The 26,316-nt window shown below is 42.6% G+C and overlaps 1 protein-coding gene across 1 annotated transcript in view; it reads left to right on the forward strand.

Annotated features, from left to right (window-relative positions):
* The first annotated feature begins 4,892 nt into the window (after positions 1-4,892).
* Positions 4,893-26,316, forward strand: part of LOC128445583 (protein diaphanous homolog 1) — a 29,876-nt gene continuing 8,452 nt past the window's right edge. The window contains exons 1-11 of the mRNA XM_053428336.1: positions 4,893-5,063; positions 14,827-14,845; positions 15,927-16,091; positions 16,247-16,341; positions 16,993-17,094; positions 17,365-17,604; positions 18,458-18,587; positions 18,777-18,901; positions 19,039-19,203; positions 19,642-19,774; positions 23,696-23,785. Coding sequence (XP_053284311.1) covers positions 4,893-5,063; positions 14,827-14,845; positions 15,927-16,091; positions 16,247-16,341; positions 16,993-17,094; positions 17,365-17,604; positions 18,458-18,587; positions 18,777-18,901; positions 19,039-19,203; positions 19,642-19,774; positions 23,696-23,785 — 1,435 coding nt within the window. The remainder of the gene's footprint in view (positions 5,064-14,826; positions 14,846-15,926; positions 16,092-16,246; positions 16,342-16,992; positions 17,095-17,364; positions 17,605-18,457; positions 18,588-18,776; positions 18,902-19,038; positions 19,204-19,641; positions 19,775-23,695; positions 23,786-26,316) is intronic.

Raw genomic sequence — 26,316 nt, forward strand, 5'->3', positions numbered from 1 at the left:
TTTCTTTCCACAGAGTGTTATTCTATCCACCGTTTCTCTACATAATGTCTCTCTCTTTCCTTTCTCCTGCTCTGTATTTTTCTTTTTCTCAATCCATTACATCCAGAATCTGAGCCTTTGTGTGTCTGCAAGAATATGTGTATACACTTTGCACTCTTTATACATTTATAGCTTGTGTGTCCTTGCTCTCCTTGCTTCCGAGTGTGTGCACTCTGCGTGAGGGTCATTAGTAGCGAGTGTAGGCGGGTAATGCGCTGTCTGAATAGCTGGCCATCTGAATGTTAACAGATTGTAACACAGGACAGAAAGTGAATTTGGTTTCCTGAGGAAAATGAAGCAAATTACACTTTTATAGCTCTCTGCCACAATCCTTTGCTCCCGCCATTACTCACTGGGTGAAGCGAGAGAAAGCGACTAGGGGAGGGAAAGAGTGGGTGAACAAGTGATTGGGAAGATGTCCTTACTGAGGAAGACGGTTGAGGTGCGATGGTGAAACCGTGGTTTATGGGAAATGAAATGCAGAGACCGCTTTTTAAGTAATTGATAACCCCTATCTCTTTTTGACCTTCGTATAGAGATATAGCTTAGGGCTGAATGAATGCTATTATTCCAGGGGAAGTTTAGGTAATTGTTAAGATTTCCATCCTTGGCTGAAACTCACAGTACCTATACACTTTTAATACAAATGTGAGCAAGTACTTTACAGTCATTATATTTGGATTAAGATATCTAGGTGCTTCTCATATCCATAGCCCCTAATTTTTAGTCGGAGTAGGTTCTATAATTTGTCAATAACCAAAATGTTCCCACACTGCTCAGCTAATGTCTCAGTTAAGCTTAAAATATCGATATGCTTAACTGCAGGAGTTATCTGCCACTTGTTTTGCACTTGACTCAGTCTTGCCTGATGTTTAACGCTGCTGTCTACAAGCGTGGAAAAGGTTTAACGCAATCACCTCATTTCATTAAAGTAAGATTCACCACTCTGTTTGTTTGTCTGAAATGAAAATGAGCACAATCTGCTGAAATATCAAAACAACACAGAGTGAGGTCCCTTCAAGAAATCTTCTCTGAGCCAGCCTAAATAATACAAACACCATCTTACTCTGCAGGTAAATGCTAACCAGGCAACAGCCAAACCTTTGACTTTGTCCTTTGGCTACCTCATGGAATTATAGAGTCAATAATCTGAAGAAGATGATATTTGTATGTGACATTTGTCATTTCGAACGTGTCCAGCTAAGAAATAAGAAGCATGAGTACAGACACATTAATACCTAGAATGGCACTCCGCAGAGCGCATTCCTCCGCTAAGGCCCAACGATCTCCTTAAATTCAATCATGCTGCACCAAATGTCAGTCCCCTAAATATTCCTGTTTTTTTCTTAAGATCCATGCATTATTACCTGGGAAATTGTAGAAAATCTTAAAGATGATCTGCCCAGAATTTAATGGGTTCTTTTATGGCTCATGTCCCATCCTTCCACCGAGTTTCATAGAACTTTGTTCAGTCGTTTTTGCATAAACATGCTGACAACAACTCTGAGTACTAATGCCCTGTCGCATAATGTTAAAGAAAGTTCAAAAACAAAATCCTGGATCTGCCCCCTTAATCGCATCTGCTCGACAAGTTAATGGGTTCTTTCTTGGCCCATACCCCACCCCTCCACTAAGTTTCAGTAAAATCGGTTCAGTAGTTTTTGCATAATCCTGCCAACAGAGAGACAAACTGCAATGAAAACATAACCTCCTGGGCAGGGGTAATAAATGAATTTAACAGGTGCAGCTCTCCTGCAAGAATTGATAGCCGGTAATGCATGGGTATTTTTCCATTATAGGAATCACAACAATAGATGGAGGCAGACTGCTTAGGCTAAAACCTTAAGTTGAGCAGTATTTGACTGTAGGGGAATGTGTAATATATACTTCTGAATAACCTCGGTTCCAACCCACTGACCTTAGGTTAACTTGAAAGAACTGTTCAACTCATTAAAGTTTGATTTCCTTTTAAGATTCACATTGTTCATGTTCACCCTGACACGATGCATATATTATCGAATTCACCACTGACTTCTGCTTGGCTTTTTGACACTGTTGAGTATTTAAATTTTAAAGACGATGGCTAAAGTTCAATTTAATCATAGATTTATTAAATTGTATATTAGAAATGGACATTTTTTATTTGAGGTTATTTTCGTTACTCTCCACGTTTTGGCTGTCTATGACGGTTTGAAGAAAAAATAGGTTCATTTTAAGGTTACTCTCCCCATTTAATGTCGATACGCGTCTGCTCCCTCCTGTTTTCTGCTCTGTGTCTCTATGGGAATAAGACTGACGAATTATAACTAGACAGCTATATAGGAAAGCTACGAGACACTGCTTGGCCTCTGTCTTTCCATTAAGTCACGATGAAGTTACATCTGCTCGAGAAAAAGATAACTTTTGATTTGGGAATTAAAGCACATCTCAGCCAGAATGAAACTGCGGTCAAGGTTGGTTCAAGGGCAGCAATTGTCTGGCACTGTGTTGGTGTACAAGCACACACACACACACACACACACACACGTGCGTGCAGACCCTCATATGAGGATTCACCTGCTTGACCTGATATTTCTGTTTCCCTCCAATGGGAGATTGGGAATATCTTTCCTTGCAATGTGTTGCGTCGTAGCACTGCAAAGATTTAATTCCTTTCTCCTGGAGGGAGCAGTGATGGGGAAGTGTCTCCATCACTCCAACCCCACTTGTCCTCCTGCATCTTTTCCTCCCTCTGCCCTTCGTCCTCTCTTTCTTTTAGTCTCTGCCTTTCTCCAACTCTCTCCCTCCCTCAGCTGACATTTGCAGTCAGTCAGCCTTATTATTTTGCTGTTCACATTTCTGATTGGAGTTCTCTTGTATCCTCTCTTTCTCTCTGTTTTGGTCCCTCTCACTCTCTATTGTCGCAATGTGTGTACCCCGATACTCACACATGGAATGCTCGGTGCATATGTGCATTCACAATGACAAGTATTGCAGTATGCAGTGCGTTAAAATTAGCCTGATCATGCACCCAAATCCCTTTTTAAAAAGTCGCTTCTAATAAGATGCAAACGCATTGTCCTGAAAGGTCACCATCTGGATGACATAACAGAAAGAGTAGCTGTGAAAATGGTGGCCGAAGGAGTGTACTTCGTCAGTGCAATGCTGATGTAATTTCGTTGTCGCAAGACACAATACAGCACACACAAGAAAATAAAATGTCTGTCCTTAAGTCCTGCGAGCGAAGCACTCTGCAGGTATCTTGACTGGTGACAATCACGGCACATATTGCGATTGTCATTTCGGGTTAGTGCACCAGGGCAGGGTTTGATTTGGGACAAACACTATGACAGTATTCTGTGTATATAGTGAGTGTAATGACTCCTATTTGAGACAGCGTACGTCTCCCCGCTCTGCTGTCCCTCCCTCTGGTCCTCCCCCGCAAACAACTCAGTCCAGTCATGTTTCCCGTCCCGCTCCATCTCTCACCTTTTTGTTCTTTCTTTTTTTTTTCTCTCTCATTCAATTCACCATAATCTAATTCAGTCTGTCTCCCACTTTCCCATCTTCTGTTACACCTCTCTCATCCCTCGCTGTTTCTCCCCATCTCACTCTGTGTTTTTAAAGGTCAGTTTTCTTCTCTTGTTTCTCCCAAGGACTCTGTCTCTAGCTTTTAATTATACTCTGCGGGCCCTGTCCCTGTAGAAACAGGCACACATGCGGATTTATGCACCTGCACTGAAGTGGAGTGCATTCATGCATGACAAACAAAGCAGGCTCAATCAGTATTGCCCAGCATAATTTAAATGGTTATGTTTTTTACCCTGTTGTTTCTTTATGGGTTCTTTTATACTCACTGTTTTGAAATTAATCATTAAAAGTATGAGGGAACTTTTTTTAAGTAACTTTCATCGCTTATTGATGACTGATTTGAGTCGATCCATGCTGAGGTCCACTAAGGTAGCAGGAGTTTGTCATGCAACTGGACAGCAAAGGAGACAGGAGAAGGTTGTCATGGTGATTCGATTCCCTCGAGGCTAAATTCCCCCCCCTCATTTATTCTCTCCACAAGTCTGCTTCCTGTCCACTTGCTGTATTTTTCTTTTTTCCTCTCTTGCTCTCGGTTATTGCTTCTTGTTGTCTTTGTCTTAACTATCCTTTTTCCTCCTCAGCCTGTCGCACTCAGCCTTCTGTTTGTTTCATTGTCTTCACGTCTTGCTCAGGCTATTCCCTCTTTCCTCTTAATGTCTTCTTTTGTTCCCATCTTTCCATTTGTTTCTCTTTCTCACTTCTTTCTTTTGTCCCTGTGGTCCTAACCTCTTGTCCAGCCATCGAGGGAGGGAGAAGCAGAGGAAGGAAAGGAATGCTAATTTCATCACCACAGCGACAAGTGCAGGAGGAGAGACAGAATAGGGGAGAGAGAGAGAGAGAAATGTCACTCGTCCGAGGAAATGAGATGGCCATGCGCTATTTGCGTGTGTGTGTGTGTGTGTGCGTTTGCGTAAGTCTCAACAGAAAAGATCAGGGTTACAGTCTGAGTGACATTTTGTGTATTTTTCTTTCGCTTTTCCTCGCTCCCCTGCCGAGTAAATGATGTATATGCATATATAGATGTGTGTTTGTGTACAGAGAGCAAATACTAATGTATATATACATATGTCTGTGCATTTCTTTTTTTTGTTGTTTCTTTTTTTATTACCCTTCGGTGCAAGGGCTGTTTTCTACCCCCTCTTTGTTTTTCAAGTCAGTCATCTGTCTCCCTCACTTTTTCTCCATTCCACTGCTCTGTCTCTCTCTCTCTCTCTCTTCACCCCTCACTCATGTCGGAAATGTAATCACGTTCGGGCTTCTGTAGTGAGGGAAAGAGAGGGAGCATGGCGGTGGGGTGGGGTGAAGCGAACGTGGGGAAGAGGAAGAAAAAGGCATTTGTATGTGTACCCAATTACCACTCCAGCCAGCCCAAAGTCACCTTCGCAGAGAATGGACGCACGCACACACCCGCTCAAAATAGCTGCTTCCATCCCGCCTCCTCCGTGTGTCTGTGTGTGAGTGTGTGTTGGTTACAGTGGTGATGAGGTAGACTGAATAATATCATGGCCTTTTCCTCGTCCGTCAGCTCAAAGCTTATTATGTGTGTGTCTGTGTCTGTGTGTGTGTGTGTGTGTGTGGCCTGTGTCTGATTGCACTAGCTGATTGAGTCCTAGCCCCGCAGATTTCATCCTAGACCCCTGATTAGGTGTTGTGAGGAGGAAGGAAGGAAGGAGGAGGAAATCATGTGTGTTTTTTCTTTTGCGTCTGTCTTTGTGCAGCCGAATTTGAATATAGATTTTACAAATGAACACACTGTTAAAATGTCAAGGCATTTAAAAAAAATGGGATTAGAACCTGGATTTATGGTGAAAGTATCAAACATGTGCAGATCAGTGTTAGAGGGTACAGCCTCGGGTCAGACTCATGGTGCTGATGGTTAATTTTGATTCTTGGGCCTGCTGACAAAAATGGTCCTTACAAGTAAAGCAGTGCGTGTGTGTGTCCTTGTTAACTGTGGCCTCGTTCCGCCTTGCTTCTTAATTAAGAGACCCTAGGCCTCCCAGCTCTGCCTGCTATCCCACACTCCACTGGGGCAGAAAAGGATAGGAACAGAGAGAGAGAGAAAATGGTAAGGAGACAAAAGACAGTGAAAGAGAGAGTACAGAGAGATGATACGTGTCAAAAAATATTGAACTTAAAGAGTGATAGAGAGAAGAGGGAGGAAAGCTAAAAGAAGGATTGTCTGATGGTTTGAGAATCCCGACCTGATGAGGGAGAAAGTAATAGAAGGTGAGGAAATGTGGATCCAAAGAGGAATGATGAGGAATGATGCAGAATGATGGGACGCAAGATTCCAACACATTCCACATTTCCCTACTAAATTGATGCCACTCATTTCCATATAGCCATCTATGCATCAGATCACACCACTGTGTGTTTGTATGTGTGTGTTTTCAAGTGGTAATATGTTCCACCTTATTCTTTACTCCCCATCTGTATTGGATCTTTCGCTCTGTCGCTTCCCATCTCTCGCTATCACATCTGACTAACTCTTCGGGAATGACTGTGTGTGCGCGCATATCTGCGGTTAGATATATGCCCGTATATCCTTGTATGCCTGTCCCAGCTATCTCTGCCATTCTCCCCCCCCCCCCCCTCCCCCCTCCCTCCCTCACTTGTCAGCTTGTGGTGAGTGGTGAGATAGTGGGTTAAATTTTAATGGTGCTGCCATCTCTCAGTAGCTTCTGAAAGAGGGCCAATGCAGACTGACACACTCACTGAGCCATGAGAAGAGACAAGACAGAGAGCAGCGATAGCTCACTAGACATTCATACACATGCTAGGTCATAAGTACACAGCACAAACAACAGGTAGAAGAAAGAAAATACTGCACCTGTCTTGTAGTTTAGGGAGTATTCTATTGACTTGCTGTCAGACCTAAGATACATCCACTGTGAAGATACAGGACACTGTTGCTTCATTGTCAAATATTAATGGGGATATGAAGCTAAACCTGCTAAAAAAAGGTGATTGACTCCTTCCCCAATGCCGGAAGAGGATTATGCCTTTTAGATTGAATTTGCTCTGCATCATGTTCGACATCAGAAATACACCAAAATCAGTAAATATAAAAACAAATAAAAACAATTCACATGCAGGTAAATTTGCAAGTTGAAGTAGCTCCGCTTTACATAAAATAATCTCTACAATGCACATTTATTTTCAGACACTTATCAAAACCCATGCATGCTTGATGCTTGAGTACTAAATCAATCTTTTCCTCAATATGCCACTCTTGCCAGTAATCATTTTTATTTACACAAGACCCAGAAAATCTCTGCACACACAGTCCCTCTAGGAATGCACTGGGTGAACACACAGGCAGGTCTCTGCATTATGTGCGCGTGTGTGTGCGCATGAATGTGTGAACACAACAAGCACACAGACACACACACACTAACACACACACTGGCTTGCACAAACACATGCTCGTCTCTGAGCCATACTTGTGTTATTCCTTGATTGTTTTCATTCGCCTGGCCTCACATAGCTGTCTGAGTGGCAACACGTCCCCCGACGACTCACTAAGCACACGGTGGGATTACGTGTGTACTTTTGTGTATGCGTGTTATTGTTTTGTGTCTTTGTGTTGCCTGTATGTGTGTATTTTTGTCTAGCCCCAACTACAGCCAATTCCTGAGAGAGGCCAGCAGACAGATGTTCTAGGAGAGAATTTGCACGTCTGTCTCTCTGTTTAAATATGTTTCTCTCGTGTAGTTTATTTTGGGGGGGTGTTTTTTCTTCCCCTCTCTCTTGGGGAGGAGGTAGAACTGATTTCACACACAGGAAACCCTGCAGCACCTCAACAGATCTTTGATGAGACAGACTTTTCCCCAGGTTTAAATACAAAGGTGGAGGTTGCCAGATCATGGTTGTCACCCCCCCTCCAGCTACCGAATTGACTATGATCCAGTGTTATTGATGTATTTGAAACACCTGCAGTAGTTTTCCCAAAGCATGTGCAACAAAGGAAAAAGGTTCACACCAGACAATGAAAAGAAAGACTTGCGGTGTTCTCAGCGGTATGGATGCAAGACCACTGCACTCGCTGTATTTGAAAAGATTCAAAGCTGTAAATTAAATACATTAAATTCCAGTTTAAAATGAGAGGATTGCATATGGAGATTTGTGTCCATCTTGGCTGTTAATCTTCATCTTTGAGGCAACGTCTTCCAGGAGCAGGACTTTGATTATCTCTTAATCCGTTTGACCATATCTCATCGTCTTTTTCTTCATCCTTGTTTCTCATCCTATTTGCTCCACAGTGTGTCCTCCATAATGCTGCCTCCCATTGCAATTTCTCTAGTATGTTACTCATCCCCTTTACCCCAGAGCAATATTATCCGTCTTTCCCCCTATTTTCCTTTTACAATCTTTTACATCCTCTCCTCTCCTCTTCTCTCCTCTCGGTTTAGTCATATTAACATGTTGGCTGAAAAAAAAAAGCATAGTGACAAGCACAAGAAAATAGCCCAATCTGTTAGCCGCTAGACAAATACACTTTCTCAAGTGTGTGTGTGTGTGTGTGTGTGTGTGTGTATCCTGCAAGCGATGGCTGACATTAGAAAAGGCAAAACTCTCTCCTTCTCTCCAGCCCCCTCTTTGTCTATGGGCCACGCTCAAGGGTTTATTAGACCCAGCAATACTGGCCCACGTCATTCTCTTTGCCACATATGCGTGTATGTGTACATGCTCCTGTGTGTGTTTGTACTTGTGTGCCAATCTTTCCACCATGCGGTCAAGTCACAATTGCTAATCAGGCCTGCGAGCCTTGCCTGAAGAGACCAAGACACGATGGAGGGGAGGGGGGGCAAATGAGTGAGTGCTTTCCTTTGTCCTCATCACTGAAGCAGAGATAAAGACGAGTGAAGGGATGGATGGTTGGAGACGAGAGGACAGAAGCTGAGGGATTAACAGAGGATGAGTCTGTGCTCCAGCCCTGCGATGAGCTTTTAACTGTCCTCCATGGCATGACACCGTGTAGACCTCCATTTTTCTCTGTCCTCCTTTCATCTATTTTGCTTTGCATAAGTCAGGACTGCTTGTATTCATAAATTGCCCCTCTATTTCTTACCCATGCTCTTTTTTTTACACTCTCCCTTTTTCTTGCCCCTTCTCGCTCCCACACACTCTGTGTCTGCTATCTTTCTATAAGGTAATAATGAATATTTGAAGGCTGAGAGGAGCGCTTCAACCTAATCCTTTTTGCCCGGGGCAAAATATGCCTCATGGGGTGAATGTGTGTTACAGTTCATCTAACTTTTTAATTGAGATGGAAACCCAGTTTATAAGTTTTCATTTCTACCTCAGTGGTCATGTCAATGAGACTCTCTGCATGGTTGTGCACATGTAATAGAAGCGGTCAGGATGAACAGTGCACTTAACTTGCAGGGAAATGTCAGTACGTTTGGTAGGCAGCTGGCGCCGTGTGGAGCGAGGGTACCATTGAACTGCACGACCTGACTCGATGTGTCCATGAGCAACACTTTGAATCCATACCAATAACAAAACCCCAATTTAAATCTGTAGCCTCCGCTGTTTATTGAAGGTAAGGCACGGCACCAGTTAAAATTGTAATTCATGAAGGGGGTCAATTAAGTATAAAGTTATTAGTTCTTAATTTCATTTCTTACAAACTAGATTCAGTGTGAGTCCTTCAGGTAGTCAGACCTTCAAAGAACACTAATCTCATCAGTCAGTGTGTCTCTCTCACACACACACACACACACACACACAAAGTGCATTAAGTTTCTGCCAACGTCACCGCATGTCTTTAACAGCGAAAGAACAAAGATCAGGGTGATTTACACCAAGCATAACACTGAGCAAGCCTGCTTAATTATGTAATTCACTCTCCTCCCCGTAGAGGGAGCACTGTGCTGTGAAGGCCAGTGCAGCGTCAAGGACATTCACACTGTGAATAACAAACACCAGAGTACCACAGAAAAACTACTTAGATACTCAGTGAGTCACTCCGTTCGTCTCTCCCTCTCTTTTTCACTCTCTTTTTCACTCTCTTTCTCTCTCTCTCTCTCTCTCTCTCTCTCTCTCTCTCTCTCTCCCTCCCCCTCTCTCCCTGTTTTTCACACAGACACACACCGGTGGTTTGTGAGTTTAACATTGCACCTTTGTGTCTTTGTGTTGTCTCCATGTTCCCCATTCAAGTCCCGGGTATTGTGATTGTCTCAAGGTCACATCCTCATCATCTTTGTCCTTTACAACCAACTTCTATCTCTCTCCCTTTTATTTGCTCCCTTATCGTTTTTGCACCTTTATTTGCTCTCGCTGCTTTTGATTTGATTACCTTCTCTCCTTTAGACTCTCCAGCTCTCCCTCGCTCCCTCTGTCTCTCCTCCTTGTAATTAGCCAGTGTAATTGCTGTAGTAAATCTTTTCTGCTGTCCCAAGGAGACTGGCTGATATAGGACTGATTTAATAAGCAGACCATAGCCACTCACCTCTCCCTGTGTTTGTGTGTGTGTGCGTGTTGTGGGTGGGTGGGGGGGGGGGGTCTGTCTGTGTCCTCTGTTATTTGCTTTGGGGATTTATGGGCTGTTTGTGTGGTTTCAGCAAGTGCAAATTCAAGTTCAAGGTAGTGCTGTGTCGGTGTGTCGACTGTAGTGCACCTTATCAGCAATGCAGGCAGCATACCGTGTGTGTGTATGCGTGCCATCAGCGATGCAGTTACATGCCGTGAGTGCGTCATTGCCGAAGACCTTCATGGCCAGAAGAGCAGAGGGAGGTCAGAGTGGCCCTGAGAGAACAACACTGACACACAGTGACACACAGGGACCAACTGTTTCCAAACCTCTGTCCCTTCAAACACATCCACACACTCTTTCCGGCGCCGTCTCCCCGTTTTTTTGTTATGTCACATACAAACAATCACAAGCAGAACACTATTCACTTTAGCTTTTATTCTTCTCTCCCTCTCTCTTTCTCTGACATACACCTATATATACACACATACACAACTGGTTTGGGGAGTGTGATGGAGTGTAAAAGTAATAAATACTGTATCCAGGTGAAGTTGCAGTCTGGTTGCAGTACACCAATCTGTCCAATGGAGGGCACTGTGACCCCATACAAAAACTGTAACCTCACTGAAGCAGCCACACTTTGTGCCTCCTGTCAATACATTTAAATGGAAATCCATTTACACTCTAGATTACACTAAAATACACGTTGTTTTTAATAAATAGAGCAGTCAAAATGACTTAAATTGTGTTGACAAATAAAAAAATCTACTTTACATTGAAGGTCTATGGTAGATTAGTGTAATTATGTTAGTTTAAAGTAAACTGAATTGTGTCATTCAAGCATCAACAAGATTATTAAAACTCACAACATAGATTTGAAACGTGGTGTCGCTCAAGAAATAATTGACTGGTCACTTAATATACTGCCTCATGTCAAATTTATCTCAACTCATATAAAAAACTACAGAGTGAGCCTGAATAATAATAAATAACAAGATGCTATGTTGTCAAAAATATATGACAAAGAACCAGAATGTCCATTTAGTATTGATTAGATTAGTATGATTAGAATGTGATCAGCGAAATAATGAAAAATAATTTTAACAGTTAATGCAAATTTCTTTCATCAGGCAGTAAACATGAATAAAGACACTATTTATAATTCTGATGTGAAGCAAAAATTGAGAAGTGGGCTCTAGTGAAACTAGTTCAGTTATTCAGATTTTTCTCAATTTTAGCTTTTAAAAACGTAAAAATACTGTGATAATATGGAACTTTATCAGTTCAGATAATTTCATGTGCAGTCACACTCTTCATACACCAGGGGTGCGCAAGTGAGCACAGCTTAGCCACGCCCATGTGCCCTCCCCCAGCATCCTGGCCCTCCCACATCCTGCCCCCGTCCCCCCTCCTCCGTGCCCCACCCTGCCATCTGGTCCTTTTCAGACACGCACACACACACACACTCATGCACGCACGCACTCAGTCAGGAATCTTTTCTCCTCATTTCCTTTCACAGTGAAAAACAGGATGAAGGGGCTCTTTCAGACCCGAGGTTACTGTGGAAACCCCCTTATTCTTCTTCTGTCAAACACGCTTAGGTTGTAACACACACACATTCTTATTCTGAGAGTGACATAATGTTGGACATTTAAAGTTTAAAGGGACCAAAGCTACAGCTGTCCTTCTGTCTGCCACTGTTCTGTCCTTCTGTTTATTTTAGACAAAGAACGTTATGCCCCCCCCCCCCCCCCCCCCCCCCCTTCTCCTTTCTGTTCTTCTCATTTCACTTTTAATACTTTTAATACAAGGACTTCAGAATTCTTAAAGAGAACTTTCTAAACCCATGAATAGAATGTGTTCTTATTTAGTTTCACTCAAACGTATTCAGTCTGTGTTGCTGTTAAAAGTTGGCAAAAGACTTGTTTGTGTCTTGTGCGTTTCTCTCTCTTGAGCAACCTCAGCAACTTTTTTTTTTTTTTTTCCAAAGAGCAGCTCACCCCCACAGAAACTGATGGTGAAACTTTAAACCCTCTCCTCTGCTCCAGTTTACACAATCCCCAGCCCTGGAATGTTGAATGGAAAAAGTTAGTTTAAAAGTTATATATATGAATGCTGTGCTTTTCTCCTGTGTTGCCACCAGAGGGCCCCGTGAAAAGCACCCTTGGCATGGCGGATACACAAAAGAGCACATCATATGAAAGCTTTTAGTGGTTTAAAAATAAACTGTAGTGCTCCGCAAACAGGGAGTGGTGATGGTGGGATGAAAGCACTGCATGAAAAGAATGAAAGAGAGAGAGAGAGAGGCTATGAGTGAGGACTGAAACAGTTTTTTGAGTTGAGAGTGTTCGAGGATGAAAGTGTCTTATTCTCTCTCTATGTTTGTCTTATTTGCTCTGTCTTTTCTTCTTTTTTTACCTCTTTCCATTCGTCTAATCCTTTTTACTTTTCTTTCTCCAAGCCTGGCTACCCATCATCTTCCCCTCCACACATTTTTCTCCTTTTAAGGAGTGAGGGAACAAGAGAGGAAGAGAGTGGGAGAGGGGGGGGCACTCAGGTCTGCTGACTGATAAACAGACTCCTCTTTGTGCAGAGAGACACACACACACACATGCACGGATACACTTAGTTACATATTGACAGAGAACTCTGCATGAGTTGGCTCCTCATGATTCTTTGTACCCTTCCTTCGCCTCCTCTCCCCCTCCATCCCTCCGCCTTTGCCCATTTCATTTATTTTCTCCCTCCTGCTCCTAATTAAAAACAGAAGTTACAAATGGAAGAATTTTGTTTTTCTTCATGACACACATGTGTATGCATGCAATGACACACGCACACACTCACACACATACACATCCCCCCCCTTTTTTTTCTCTCAGTACCAAGCAGCTGTTGGAGAGTAGGGGGGAAGGTGGTCCAGGAAATGATAAGTGTGTGTGTGTGTGTGTGTGTGTGTGTGTGTGTGTGTGTGTGTGTGTGTGTGTGTGTGTGTGTGTGTGTGTGTGTGTGTGTGTGTGTGTGTGTGTGTGTGTGTGTGTGTTGGTGTCAATCAGATGGGGTGGTAGTGATTAGTATTCAGAAAAGGGTCTTTCTTTGTGTGACGGAAAACAAAAAGGCAGCTGGAACGATAAAACATGTGGATGTCAGAACTCCACAAGTGTGTTCATATTTGCTTGAGTTGTGTGTGTGTGTCTGTCTGGTAACAGTTGTGTTCTGCCTCTGTCATCTCCTCTCCTCCCCAGCAATGACTAAGTGCAACGTGGTGCAGTGCTAGATAGCCTCCACCAGAGATGCCATTGGCTCATAAATGAAACGAGCCGGCTGTGCATGTGGAAAACACGGAGCAGCCATTTTACACTCTTGCACACCAGACCCCCATTTTATGAATCAGCCATGATGTCATAGACTGATTTCATTGGCTAGAGCGCAGCTGGCACTGTGTCTATTATAGCACAGATGTACACACACACACACATGCTCACTCACCAGTTCTCCATCTCTCTGAGACACACACACACTGACCTAGTGACATGATGCTGTCACTAGATCAGTAAATCCCAGACTAACTGGATTATTCCTTCTTGAGATCATATACTGGCCAGATTACACAGTCATTTGCGCTGTAGCATGTACACTTGTCTTTGTACAAATCTCCATATGCATGTTTAACTGTGCATACAAGAGTTTGTTGTGCTTATGCTTCACTGATTTTAATATTTATCTTTATTTCTCTCACCCTTATCTTAAATGATTTTATTTCCCTCATTTTCTAGATGGCACCATCTTAAAGAAGTTTATAATTTTAGGTTGTTATCAGTCTCCCCGTCCGTGTCTCTGTGTTGAGAAGGTAATTTGTGACGGCCGGTCAACTCCTTTGAGTTTCTTCCGGCCCTTCAGCTGTGTTTATGTGTTTGCGTGCAAAGATATTTATGTTGTTTCCTCTCTGATGTCCTGGTGGGTTTTCCTACCCTGTGTGTGTGTTAGCACCGGTTCACTTCCTGTTATGGTTTCCTTCTCTCAGCAGGGACTCTGGCTGGAGAGCTGGACACTCAATAGTTTTTATTCATGATAAGATATGCACGCAGCTGATTACAGTGATATAACAGACATCACAGGTATATGGCAGAAGAGTTCAAACGGATCAGATTTCAAACTTGAGAAACGATGATGGTCGATTCTGATAGAAGAGTTTCATGAAGCTGAAACTGAGTGATACACTGGGACATACTGAGGCCCCCGTGCACTGACCGACTGACTGTTTTGTGTGTATGTGTGTGAGTACTCAATGAATGGCTACATGGAGAGCCGCGGAGCTCATTAAGAGGACAAGACTCGTTAACAGACTGTCCAACTTGGTCTCTCGCATGGAGACAAAGCACTGTCTGACTGGACATATGGAAGGATGGGCCGATGCATGAATGGGTTGTTATGCTGTAGTGGCTGTCTCCGTTACTGCGTGAATGAAACTATTTTTCATTAATTTAACAAAGTAGAGAAGAAATGAATGGATGTTAGCAAAGGGGGGTTGAATGGGTTTAGGTAATCCTTATAGATGTGATTAAAGCAGATGTTCGCCACAACATTTCATCTTTATTATTCAATATTTTATGATTTCAGGCTAGGTCAAGGCTTTATTATAGCTTCAGATGACATTATATGAGGTCATCACCTGGCTGTGGAAACAGATGGGCTGCTCAGCACACAGGGACTGATTTTGACTCGCATTGTTTGTGTTTCAGATACTACGTGACAAAGAAGGTCAGCACACTCGTACTGTATGTGCTGCACCAGCGTTGTCTCTGGCTGTTTTCCAGACAACAATTCTTGTTTCCTGCCTTGTTTTTAAAGAGATAAGACGAGGACAAGGCCACAGTACAAAAATCTTACAAGGAGAATTACTAGACCTGAAGAGGGAGAGAGAGAAATAGACGAATATCGGAGAGACAAATATGTTCATAGTTTTTGAAACACAGAGGCAAAGGAAAAGATACACTTTTTTATGTACTGTGTTTACACAGTTAGAGGTGTTCCATACCATGTTTCTCGTCCCGGGGACTGAACAGTTACCTGTGCATTTAATATCATGTCAATTTATATAACAACTTATATTAATAGGTGTAAGCTAATCATGATATTCACTTTTTGTGCTGTATTTTCAGGTGACCTATTTTAAAATAGGTTTAATACTATTGGCAGGATCAAGTGTGACATCCTCTTATGCACTGACCCTAGATATGATGTGCCTTTGTCTCTATACAGTGGGCTCTAATGCGCTCAAACCTGAAGCCTGTTCATCTTGTCCAGTGCATATTCTTCTCCCCCCCCACACACACACACTGACATAGACCTGACCTTGTCAGAGTAAGTTAATTTGAAGTGTGTATGTGTTATAGTACTGTGTAATCCGACTGCAAACTTTAAATGCCGTCAGCTAACAAATGTCTGACCAAATTTACCATACTACCCCCCCCCCACACACACACACACACACACACACACACACACACACACACACACACACACACATATCTTTCCTCCAGTGTTAGAGCCACTTCATAGTAGTTCAGTCTTACCAAAGGCCAATGACGCAATAATCCTATCACCTCCGTGACACCATACAGTTGGGAAAGGGCAAAAAAAGTGAAGGCTGTGTCAAGTCTGTCTGTTGTTATAGCCATCACATGAGCCCTCTATCCATCGCTCAAATCCACAGAATCCACCGATTTCACCACTGTCCTTCTGTCTGACATCGTTTCTATTCATAGCCAGCTGAACTATTTATCTGAAAGTCACATATATATATATATATATATATATATATAAATATGTAATTTCTAAGAAAGTCTCCTCTGTCCCTCTCTGTACATTACCACCTCCCTTTCCATTTCTTTGTCCACCTCTCCAGCCAAAAAGGAGCAGGATGGTGGTGACGAGAAGAAGCAGCTGCAGAAGAAGAAGGTGAAGGAGCTCAAGATTATTGACGCCAAGACATCACAGAACCTCTGTAAGTCCGCACTTTGACATTTGATACCCCTATTCCAATTTCATGGGAGTATCAAGTACATTGAATTAACTCCTTCACTGAAAAGTACATTCTAAAGCACACTCAACTAAATACCAGTTGGATTTAAATATGATCTGTATTTTGTATGCTTGCAGCCATTTTCCTGGGATCGTTCCGTCTCCCCTATGAACAGATCAAGGATGCCGTCCTGGAGGTCAATGAGAAGATCCTAACAGAGTCCCTGGTTCAGGTACTGAGCTCAGATCTGCTTCAGAGTCTATACACAGAGTAAATGGGCAGAATAGTATATTAAGTGTATTTAGTTTTGAATTCACCATTATTTCTTATTCTTGAGTAGTGACCATCACTATGGCAGAAGTCTTTGATGATTAAAGTTCAGATGATTGTGGTACTGCTCATTTAGATGAATTAGTAGCTTCATTCACAGTATTTATTTCCATTACTTTGTGTAGTTGATGCCATGGTATTGTATTGGACAAAGCTTGTTTCAATATTAGGATAATTGCTAAAGAGTTTAGCAAAGTGGCTAATGCAGATGTCACATCTTTATGTTTAGATAACAGGATTTAATTGATTGGTACTAAAATATTAATGACAGAAACATCTGAATTATAATGTTTATTAAGGGAGGAGTTGTAATTTCACTTATATTTGGTAAAGCTGGTTATTTATATTTCAACGTACACAGTTGTCTGTATTTCTGTATTTGTTTATTTCAATCAAACAAGATGTTCCAATCACTAAATCACTTTGCAATGTGTGACCAATATTTCTGTGTTGTAAGACCCTAAGTTTCCTTTCATTGTGAAGTTTGTGACATAGACACAAGTGTCTCCATATCCAGTTAATCTTGTGTGTTTTCTCTGTTATTACCATGTAGAACCTGGTCAAACAGCTGCCATCAACAGAACAGCTGAGTACCCTGGGAGAGATGAAGGATGAATACGATGACTTGGCTGAGGCTGAACAGTTTGGAGTAGTGGTGAGATGAGACACACAAACCTAAGACACACACAAACAAACGGCAAGTTTAATAGCTATTATTTGAATTGCCAGCTGACTTGAATGTGACTTGCCCCAAAGCAGCGAGGAAATCAGTGTGATGACAAATGAGGCATGAAGAAATGCTGAGCGAGTGAGATAGTCATGCAGTTGTCGCTATATTAAAACACTGCCTGTTGAATACAGACTGCTTTGTTCAACTGTGGAAAGTGTGATTAATGGATGAAGCCCCCCCCCTCACTCTCTGCAGATGTCCTCCGTGAAAAAACTGATGCCACGTCTCGAGGCCATCCTGTTCAAGCTGCAGTTTGAGGAGCAGCTGAACAACATCAAGCCGGATGTGGTGTCTGTGACGGCAGCCTGCGAGGAGCTCAGGCAGAGCAAGAACTTTTCCACGCTGCTAGAGATTATCCTCCTCGTTGGGAACTACATGAACTCTGGCTCTCGCAATGGAAAGGCATTTGGCTTCTCCATCTCATACCTGTGCAAGGTAATAGGAGGTGTAGCCAATCAATATAGACACAAAGTGAAAACCAGCCTTTACTCTTACCTATTGTGTTATTTCCTGAGGTCAAGTGTGGACATGCCATATGATTCAGTTTTATAGCAAGTGGTCAGGGGTGATCTACTGGGAGATGTGTATGTAGACAATAACATGTAGGGTTTTCCCCTGCACCTTTTTAATAGGTAGGTATGTAATATCACAAATATCCATACACAGGTAAAGGTGACACCATAGTCCCTTCAGTAGTACACTGATGCTACCCAGACATGAACTCCTGATATCCTCCTGAAATTGTCCAGGGGGGCTAAATGTGAGGGTTAGGGTTTCTCACCTGAATCCACTGGAAATGTTCCTGTTGTTCTGAATGTCCGACCCGGGGAATCTCCTGCTGCTTCCTCCATATGTGAAAGGCAAAGTCAAGACTTTCCAGTTGTCGTGATATTTTCCGGAGTTCATGTCTGAAAATGGCTAAACTTTGTGTAGCAACAAGAAATCTATAGTAGACAAAGAAAGAAAGAAAGGGCCACATCTTGCTGATAACAATAACGATCCAATGAGACAGTCTTTAATGTCATCATGTACACCTGTACTTTTCCTGCTTTGAAAGTTTCAAATGTCTTCTCTAACAAAGGTTTATACCATATTACATCTAATGTATCTATGTAGTATAGACAATAGACACTCAGAGAACAGTGCATCAATGCTAAATGCTTTTAAAGCATATTTAACACATATAGAAAGTGTAACACACTGACAGCATATACATGCAGACATTGAATAACTTTTGATTGATTGCCATACCAGTCTACCCTTTTTAATCGATCCCTCTTCCAATCAGCTGCGTGACACCAAATCAGCTGATCTGAAGCAGACACTGCTCCATTTCCTCGCCAATGTGTGCCAGGAGCAGTATCCTGATATCATGAGCTTTACAGACGAGCTCATCCATGTGGAAAAAGCCAGCAGAGGTACGTGGGTCATCTAGCTGACCTTTATATGTGCACTTCCCCACAGTATCATCCAGTATGACTAGATTTTACACTCGTATGGATCACACATGTTCATATTATTCACAACAGGACTTTTATTAAAATGAAAAAAAACAGATACTATGTCCATCTGATTGGACATTAACATTTCCCTCCTGTCCCCAACAGTTTCTGCAGAGACGATTCAGAGGAGCATAGACCAGATGGGCCGTCAGATCAAGAACCTGGAGAAGGATCTGGAAACCTTCCCTCCTCCACAAAATGACAAGGACAAGTTTGCAGAAAAGATGTCTATATCCTTTTATTCTGTTTCAAATTTAATAGAATGTGGATATTTACAATTCCAATACATCCTAAGAGTGCATTTTGATGACCTCCTAATTAACATGAAGAGATAGTGGTTCCGTGTTCCTTAACACATTGTCTCCACAGTTTTGTGGTCAGTGCCCATGAGCAATATGAGAAGCTGGATCTGATGCATAAGAATATGGAGAAGCAGTATTCTGACCTGGGAGAATATTTTGTCTTTGACCCGAGAAAAATGTCTGCTGAGGAATTCTTCGGGGAACTCAACACCTTTAAGAACATGTTCCAGGTGCGTCAGTGTTTTTATGTGAATAAACAAACCCAAGTGTCATATCATTAAAAAGGGGGTAGTAGGGTTTTCATTGTTTCCTGACCACACTCAAAAACATTGTTATGCATACAGTTCAAAGGCTCACACACATGGAGTTGGGGAAGAAAAAGTCAATGAAAGATAATGTCAAGCCCGGATCGGATAAAACAGGAGCCGGTGCACCTGTCTGTATTGACACAATATTGAAAGGGAGTGACTCCATTATATTGTCAGTTTATACATCAGCTGTAAACGGCCATTGGGAGGTCCCTCTATGGAAGTAACTTGTTTTACCAGTTATTATGGATAACTGCCATCCACTGAAGTGGATTTAAGTTTTGTTAACATACAAAATCATCCAACAGATCCATCTTACTTCATGTATATTTTCTCCTTCTCACTAACTTTCCCCGACAGCAAGCGGTGAAGGAGAATCAGAAGAGGAGGGAGGCTGAGGAGAAGATAAGGAAGGCCAAGCTGGCTCGGGAAAAAGCGGAGAAGGAGAAGGAGGAGAAACTGAAAAGGAACAAGCTCCCCGACATCAACACAGGTCACAATATCTGGATCATATTTCTTTACCTGCATATGTGACTGAAAGAAAGAGCGACTCGCTCCACATCTTTTAATTTTGTATTTCCCTCAGACTCCAGTTGGGGGCAGTCAGAGTCCACACTTTTGTGGAATATATGTGTATGTGTCTGTGTGTTTGTGTGTGTCTGTGTGAGTGAAAGAGCAACCCATCAGTTTTTATAGACCGGAGTTAATCTAATGTTGATGACCCTTGTTTTGAAGTAAACACATGACAAGGAAACTCCTCATAAAGTGAGGAGGGGGAAAACAAAGGGTATGCAAGCAACTGCTTGACCTCTTTTCACTCGTGGTGGAAAAAGGGGATTTGCCTCCATTAAAGAGAACTGAAAGGATGGCTAAATCTCTTTATCACCCAAAAACACGTTTTCTTCCCCCACTGAGATGCTGTTATACTTTGTAAAACGCTTGCAGTACATTGTCCTGTGTAACAGACACACGTTATCGCACACTCGTCCCTGTATACACACAGTTAAAACTCAAATCCTCCCTCGCAGACATTCATGCTCAGGCACTTTTTCCCCCTTTCTCTGACTCTGACCTAGTTTCAGAACATTCCTCTTTTCTGTGGCTCCACTCAGATTCTCCTGGGACTCAACAGTCAAAATTTGCTAGAGCCCCCGTGTCTTTTTCTCAGTCAGGGTTAGTGTTAGAGAAATGTTGCGTTGGCCAAACTGTGTGTGTGTGTGTGTTCTGAACCCTTTTTAATAAAAGTCTTTCTGGCCTTTCTCCTACTCCATGATCCAGCTGGCTTCTCCTCTCCTCTCTTTCTTACTTTTGTTCCATCTCTCCCTCTTGTTTTTTTCCCTTTCCCTCCCACTCTGTCAGCCGTTCATTTAAAGGGCACTTAAAGACACAGCAACCCACTTGGAATATTTTGCCTCAGTGTCGGGGGAGACAGTTTCTGATAGAAAGTAAGATAGTCAAATTTCATATTTAGTCCCTAGGGGCATGTGCGAATGGAACATAATAGTGCTTCAAAGATGAGTGTGTGTGTGTGTGGATTCGTGGGATCATTTACATACAGGTGGTATATTTGACTGCCCCTGTTGCTTCGAGTCATTCAACACCCACACGCAAATCTGCCCTACACACACCTGTTCTTTGTTCCGTATTTGTTTATGACCTTTATACTGGGTGGCTTTGACACAATGGTTGTTTTCAGCAGCCAGTCTCTCGCATGCTGAAAATCTCCACTGGTTCCCTGGCTCCCACTTATCCACTCACATACCCTTGCCATCTCATGAACTCTTAGAATGAGTAAACATAATGTCCCAGTTGTTGGCTAAACCCTGCAAGGTCAGTGTGTGTTTGCAGTTTGTGGCCCTGTCATTCCTGTGTGAGTCAGACGGACCCACAGACGCTCCACTCAGCAGGGCCATCACATTTGCTAAGCATGTGATGATGGTTATTGTGAATAAACAGTCCTCCTGTTATACGTCATCGATTTAGAACTTGAGATTGTTTTTTAATAAGAGCTTTTACTCACATTGTGGGGCTCTTGGTAACGCAGAGGATTCAGGATTCAGTGTGTGAGACTGGCAGATGCCACACCCAAAGGTCCACATTCACCATCTGTGGTTAAAGTAAAGTCTTTGCTCTAATTTGATCTGATGACTCTTTCTTACCACTATAATGAAAAAATCCATTCCTGTTTCTTACATATTTTATCTTTGGACATGGGCCAAAGCTGTTTGGGAACCAACCATTCCTTATTTCCACAGCTAGGTGTCAGTACTGTCTGTTAAAGATTGTCTGAGGCTGTCTTTTCCTTTGAATGTGGGGGTGTGTGCATGTGTGATTTACACACCCATGCAGCTGCTAGTATGGGAATGGCCACCGGGAGTGCTTGTGCTCCACCAGAAAGCAAGAGAGGTGGTAGTGAGGGGGATGGTAAAGGGAGGGAGGAGGGTAGGTCAGCAGATGCTCTCTTGCGGATTAGACTGTGTTGTCATCTCTCAGAAAAGAAGGTTAAGAGGAAGAGAGGAGGACAGGAGAAAGGCACATGGTGAGAGAGGGATCACATGGGATGAGATAGGATGGCCTCATGTCTCACCCCCGCTGACTGTAGGAGAGGCACAATCATGTCACATTAGAGATGCTAAATCTGCCCAGAGACTCATTTGAACGCTGTCTTTCCTTCTCCATATGCTTTATCTTTTCCTCTGTTTTTATTCCATTATTTTTTCTATTTTATTTATGTTGTTGCTCCACCTCTCTTCTCTGTCATTTCTTTATCCATGTTCTCATCTGCTACTGTGTGAACAACCGTTAGGGGTGCTATTGCTCCACACAACATTCTACCCTCCTCTGTGTGTATGTGTGCGCGCATGTGTGTTTGGTGTGTGTGCCATAGATTGGCTCCACAGAGACATCTTCAACAGCTCATGATCTTAATGCTATTAAACTAATTCATTCGCCTTATGTTCTGTCTTCCTTCAGGCAAAACCTTGCTGTTTGTGTCACGGTGTGTGTGTGTATGTGGTGCATTGTTGCACTGAGTGGAGCCAGTTCAACCCTGATTTTGTATAAGTTGTCAATAATAAGCTAGTGTTTAAATGTCAAGTCCACAGAAAAATCATGTGATTTAACAAAAGCACATGATAATCAACAAGTGCCTCCCCTCTCCATTATTTAAATTGTTACTAGGTTCTAACAAACCAAATTCTGTAAAACTTGTCTTTGTTGTAAGAACACTCATAAATGTTTTTATCGAATACTGTTGCTCTTGGCCACAGTCTCATAAAAACAAAATAGAACTGCATAAGGTTTGAGAGTACAAAGGCCCCGGGACTTTCTAGTTTTAGTCGGGAGTTCAGTCGGTCAACAAGAAGTCTGTTTTATATACAGCCAGGTCATTGTGTGGTCCCTCTACTGCCTACGGTACATTTTCACAAATAGGTTTGTGTGTCTCTGTGCTTCCACTCGTGGTTTAAGCCAGCCATGTGATTAGTGTAAGAGGAAATGTGCCAGATGTGTTTCCCCAGAAGACGGAAAACGTGGCCTACATCAATCTAAAGTGTGTATGCAGTTCCAGGACATGGACATTGAGGGGTGTATGTGAGCTGTGCAAGGGCTCTGTGAATGTCTGAGAGACTTTCTCTGACGTGACAGGCGAGACCACTGGCCATCTGCTTCATGGCTTACTGCAGGATTAAATAGTGTGTGTGTGTGTGTATTTGTGTTTGGGGGTTGGGAGGCGACGACATAAACCTTTAACCCCCAGCCCCACTGCCCCCTCGGTCTGTTTCAGCTTCAAATAGAAATAATTAAAACCATCTGCCTGAGCGCTGAGCTGTGCCACTGAATCTTGCCCACAAAACAATCATGACAACACTCACACAGCAGCATTACCATGGAGTACCCCCTCTCCCTTGGTTTGGCCCCCACTCCTAATTTAAGGCCACCAGCCACTGAGGCTGTGCAGAGAATATTGATGTAAACAAACACACAAACAACCAGGCCACCCATACAAACTGTACTTGCACACCCACGGAGATATAAGGAGCCTTGCATCTGTAAGCTACAGTCTTATTCCATAGTATTTTAATGTTTATTTGCAGGTATAGTCTTTGTGTTTCCAATAAGGGTGTGTTTGTGTTGTAGTTTAATGTTTAGCCCCCTGGCAGTGACGCTAGCTGAGCTAGGTCACTGCCTATCTGGGTTAATATAGCTCATTTGCTCAAGTGGCCACGTGGCTGGTAAATGAACTCCTGCCTGCATGTGTGTTAGTGTGTCTGCTAAATATGTGTGGAGGATTTAAAAAAAACACTGCTGTGAGGGAAAATGTGTGTGTATGTAGGTAGTGTGCTTGTTGGTTTGTGTTGATTACTCCTGTGGTTGATGATGCATTCCTGATTTCATGTTTTGTTGCTATTTACAGAGGGTGATGAAACTGGTATCATGGATGGCCTGTTGGAGGCGCTGCAGTCCGGTGCTGCTTTCAGGAGAAAGAGAGGACCCCGGCAAGCAGGTACACACACAGAAGCAGAACTGTAGATCCCCACGAAACATGTGGATGTTTCAAAGTGTCATGTCTCACTTGATTTACAGATCTCAGGTAATTCTTTATGCACATTTTTGGCATGCGCACTATCCTGAAACACTTGTACCATATGAGACCAATTTCTGCCTCTTCCTCGCTGTCTTTATATTTCTGTCAAGGCATAGCAGCAGATATGTTCGTTTTCCTGTCTCTGTACCACATGTTCCATGGCTCAGAGGCCTGTGTTAGGTTTTGGCTGACCACAGTTAGCATGCCTCAAATCCAATTCTACGAGGAGCTGGTATAACAACAAAAGAAGAGGGGAGGGTGCCAAGGGTTAGTGTGGTCAGCAAGATACTTACAAGGGGAGCGACTGATGAGGGTGTGGTCGCAAAATAGGAACATATAAGAGAAATATGAATGTTGAGCCAAGGAGGGTAAACCAGTGTGGGAAGAAAGTTGGAGGAAGTGAGATCACTGAGTGAGACAACACATATTTCACTTGAAGTCCCCCTCCTCTAATAAATCTGTTTTTATTATTGATACTTCATTTGAAAGTTAGAAGCTATGAGTTTGAGTCCATTTGTTAAATTCATCTCATGGTGAAGGAGAGAGTTTGACCTCAAGGCTACATCCATACTACTGCAGTGTTTTTCTTCATTAGGGAAAATATGTCATAGTGAGTAAGGCATAGTAAGAAGTCAATCATGGTCCGATAAACAACTAACACAAGTGTGATGTGAAAAACTGGAAATCACCTGTGCACATACCCTGTTTCACATGGTTTTCTCGAAAGGTTTGAATCCACAGCTCACTATAAAGTGATTCTAGAATCTGTTGAATTACAGTAATACAACGTTCTATTTTATCTGTGAATAAAACGTTTTTTCAGAACATACTCCTCATTGCATCCCCAGCCTGTATTGATTCTCTTTCAGGCAATGTAATTCAGTTTGTCAGCTCATAGAGATAGGCCATTACTCTGTTAAGTTACTTCCTCTGCTAAATCCAGCTGCATTTATTGGAGATGGGACAGTTTTTCTCTCTCCTCTTTTAGTAAAAAAGAAATTTAGTAGATATGACCAAGCAGATGAAAATGAGGTCATGTGATCTGTTCGGATGTATGGAACATGATTCCTGGTGTTAAGGAACTCATGTGGAACCATGTGAGAGGGAAATAGTTCCATAGCCATTAACTCTAGCGACTTGTGTGTGTGTCTGTGTGTGGGTTGCATATTCACACATAAGAGAAGTTGGGGAAGAGTGTGTGCAACCCAATCCCTCCGTCAATAGAAGCCAGATGTGAAGCGGGGATCCAGAGAGGAATAACTAAAGGATAGAATGCTCTTTTTCTTTCTTGCTTTCTGTCTCGCTGGCTTTTATATTTTCTCTCTCGCCTGCTTGTTGTCCGTCTTTTCTCTTGCCTGATTTATTTCTTGCTTTCTCTCTTGCTCTGTGTCTTGCCTTCTTTCTGTCCCTCTAGCTTGTTTTCTATCTTTTGTAATTTTCCATCACAGTAAAACAGGGCTTGTGCCACACTGATGAATTATTGCAGTTCACAGTTGTTAGTACAAAAGGCTCAGACTCGTCACCAGTAAACTGAGTCAGACAACAGTAAGAGGAGGGAGCAGGGGAAGGAGAACTCTATGACTAAGAATGGGGCCCATTTGAGGGCTCAGTCAGTCACCCGCAATACTGTTTGGCCACCTCACACTCCTAACAGGAAATACCTGAACATGTGTGTGTGAGACAGAGAAAGGGAGCGCGAGCCTTCCTCCCTACGCATACTGTTCTGTGGTAGGAAAGTGGCCGTATGTATCACATTTCTGCTCACTGCCTCCTCCAGTCTGCTCTCCTCCACAGCCTTTTCATCCCTGGTTTTCTTTTGCCCAAGTTTAGTGTTTTCCTTGGCTCATTAGAAGCTTGTGAAGCCACGCTGGGATTTTTTTGGCAATCTCAGATGTGTGAGAAGTTTACATTTTCTTCTCTAATGTTTAAAGGCCATTCCTTTAGAGTTGCCAGCTCTGCTTCTTCCAGCCAGGAAGGGCTTCAAGTCTTTCACCCACACAATAGGAGGGGGTCTTCGTGCTTGTGACCGTGCATGTTTGTTTGAGTCTCAATTAAGTAAAGCCGAAGTAGGAGGAGGCACATCCTGACTTTGGATCAACTGATAGATATGCACTAGGTCGGCGACAGGCAGCCTCAGTCAGCAGGCTGGAAACCACTGCTCTATCAAGCTCATGTACACAGGGAGAGTATTTTTAGTGTTTGCTCCAATATATGTAGAACATCTATAAAATGTGGCTCATACAGGGTAGTAAAGTGGATACAGAGAATTAGATCTGGAGAAAAGTTATCTTTAATTTGTTCTGTGCTTGTGTTATAGCCGAGCTGGGGAATCTTCTTACTCACGAGGTTCATTACAATTGTTGAAATTTAGACATCATGACCCAATGCAATGACTAGGACTGCATCTTTTTTTCAATATCTTGCTGATGCCAACAGTAATTTGCTCTGCC

Source organism: Pleuronectes platessa, chromosome 8, assembly GCF_947347685.1.
Source record: "Pleuronectes platessa chromosome 8, fPlePla1.1, whole genome shotgun sequence".
NCBI lineage: Eukaryota > Metazoa > Chordata > Actinopteri > Pleuronectiformes > Pleuronectidae > Pleuronectes > Pleuronectes platessa.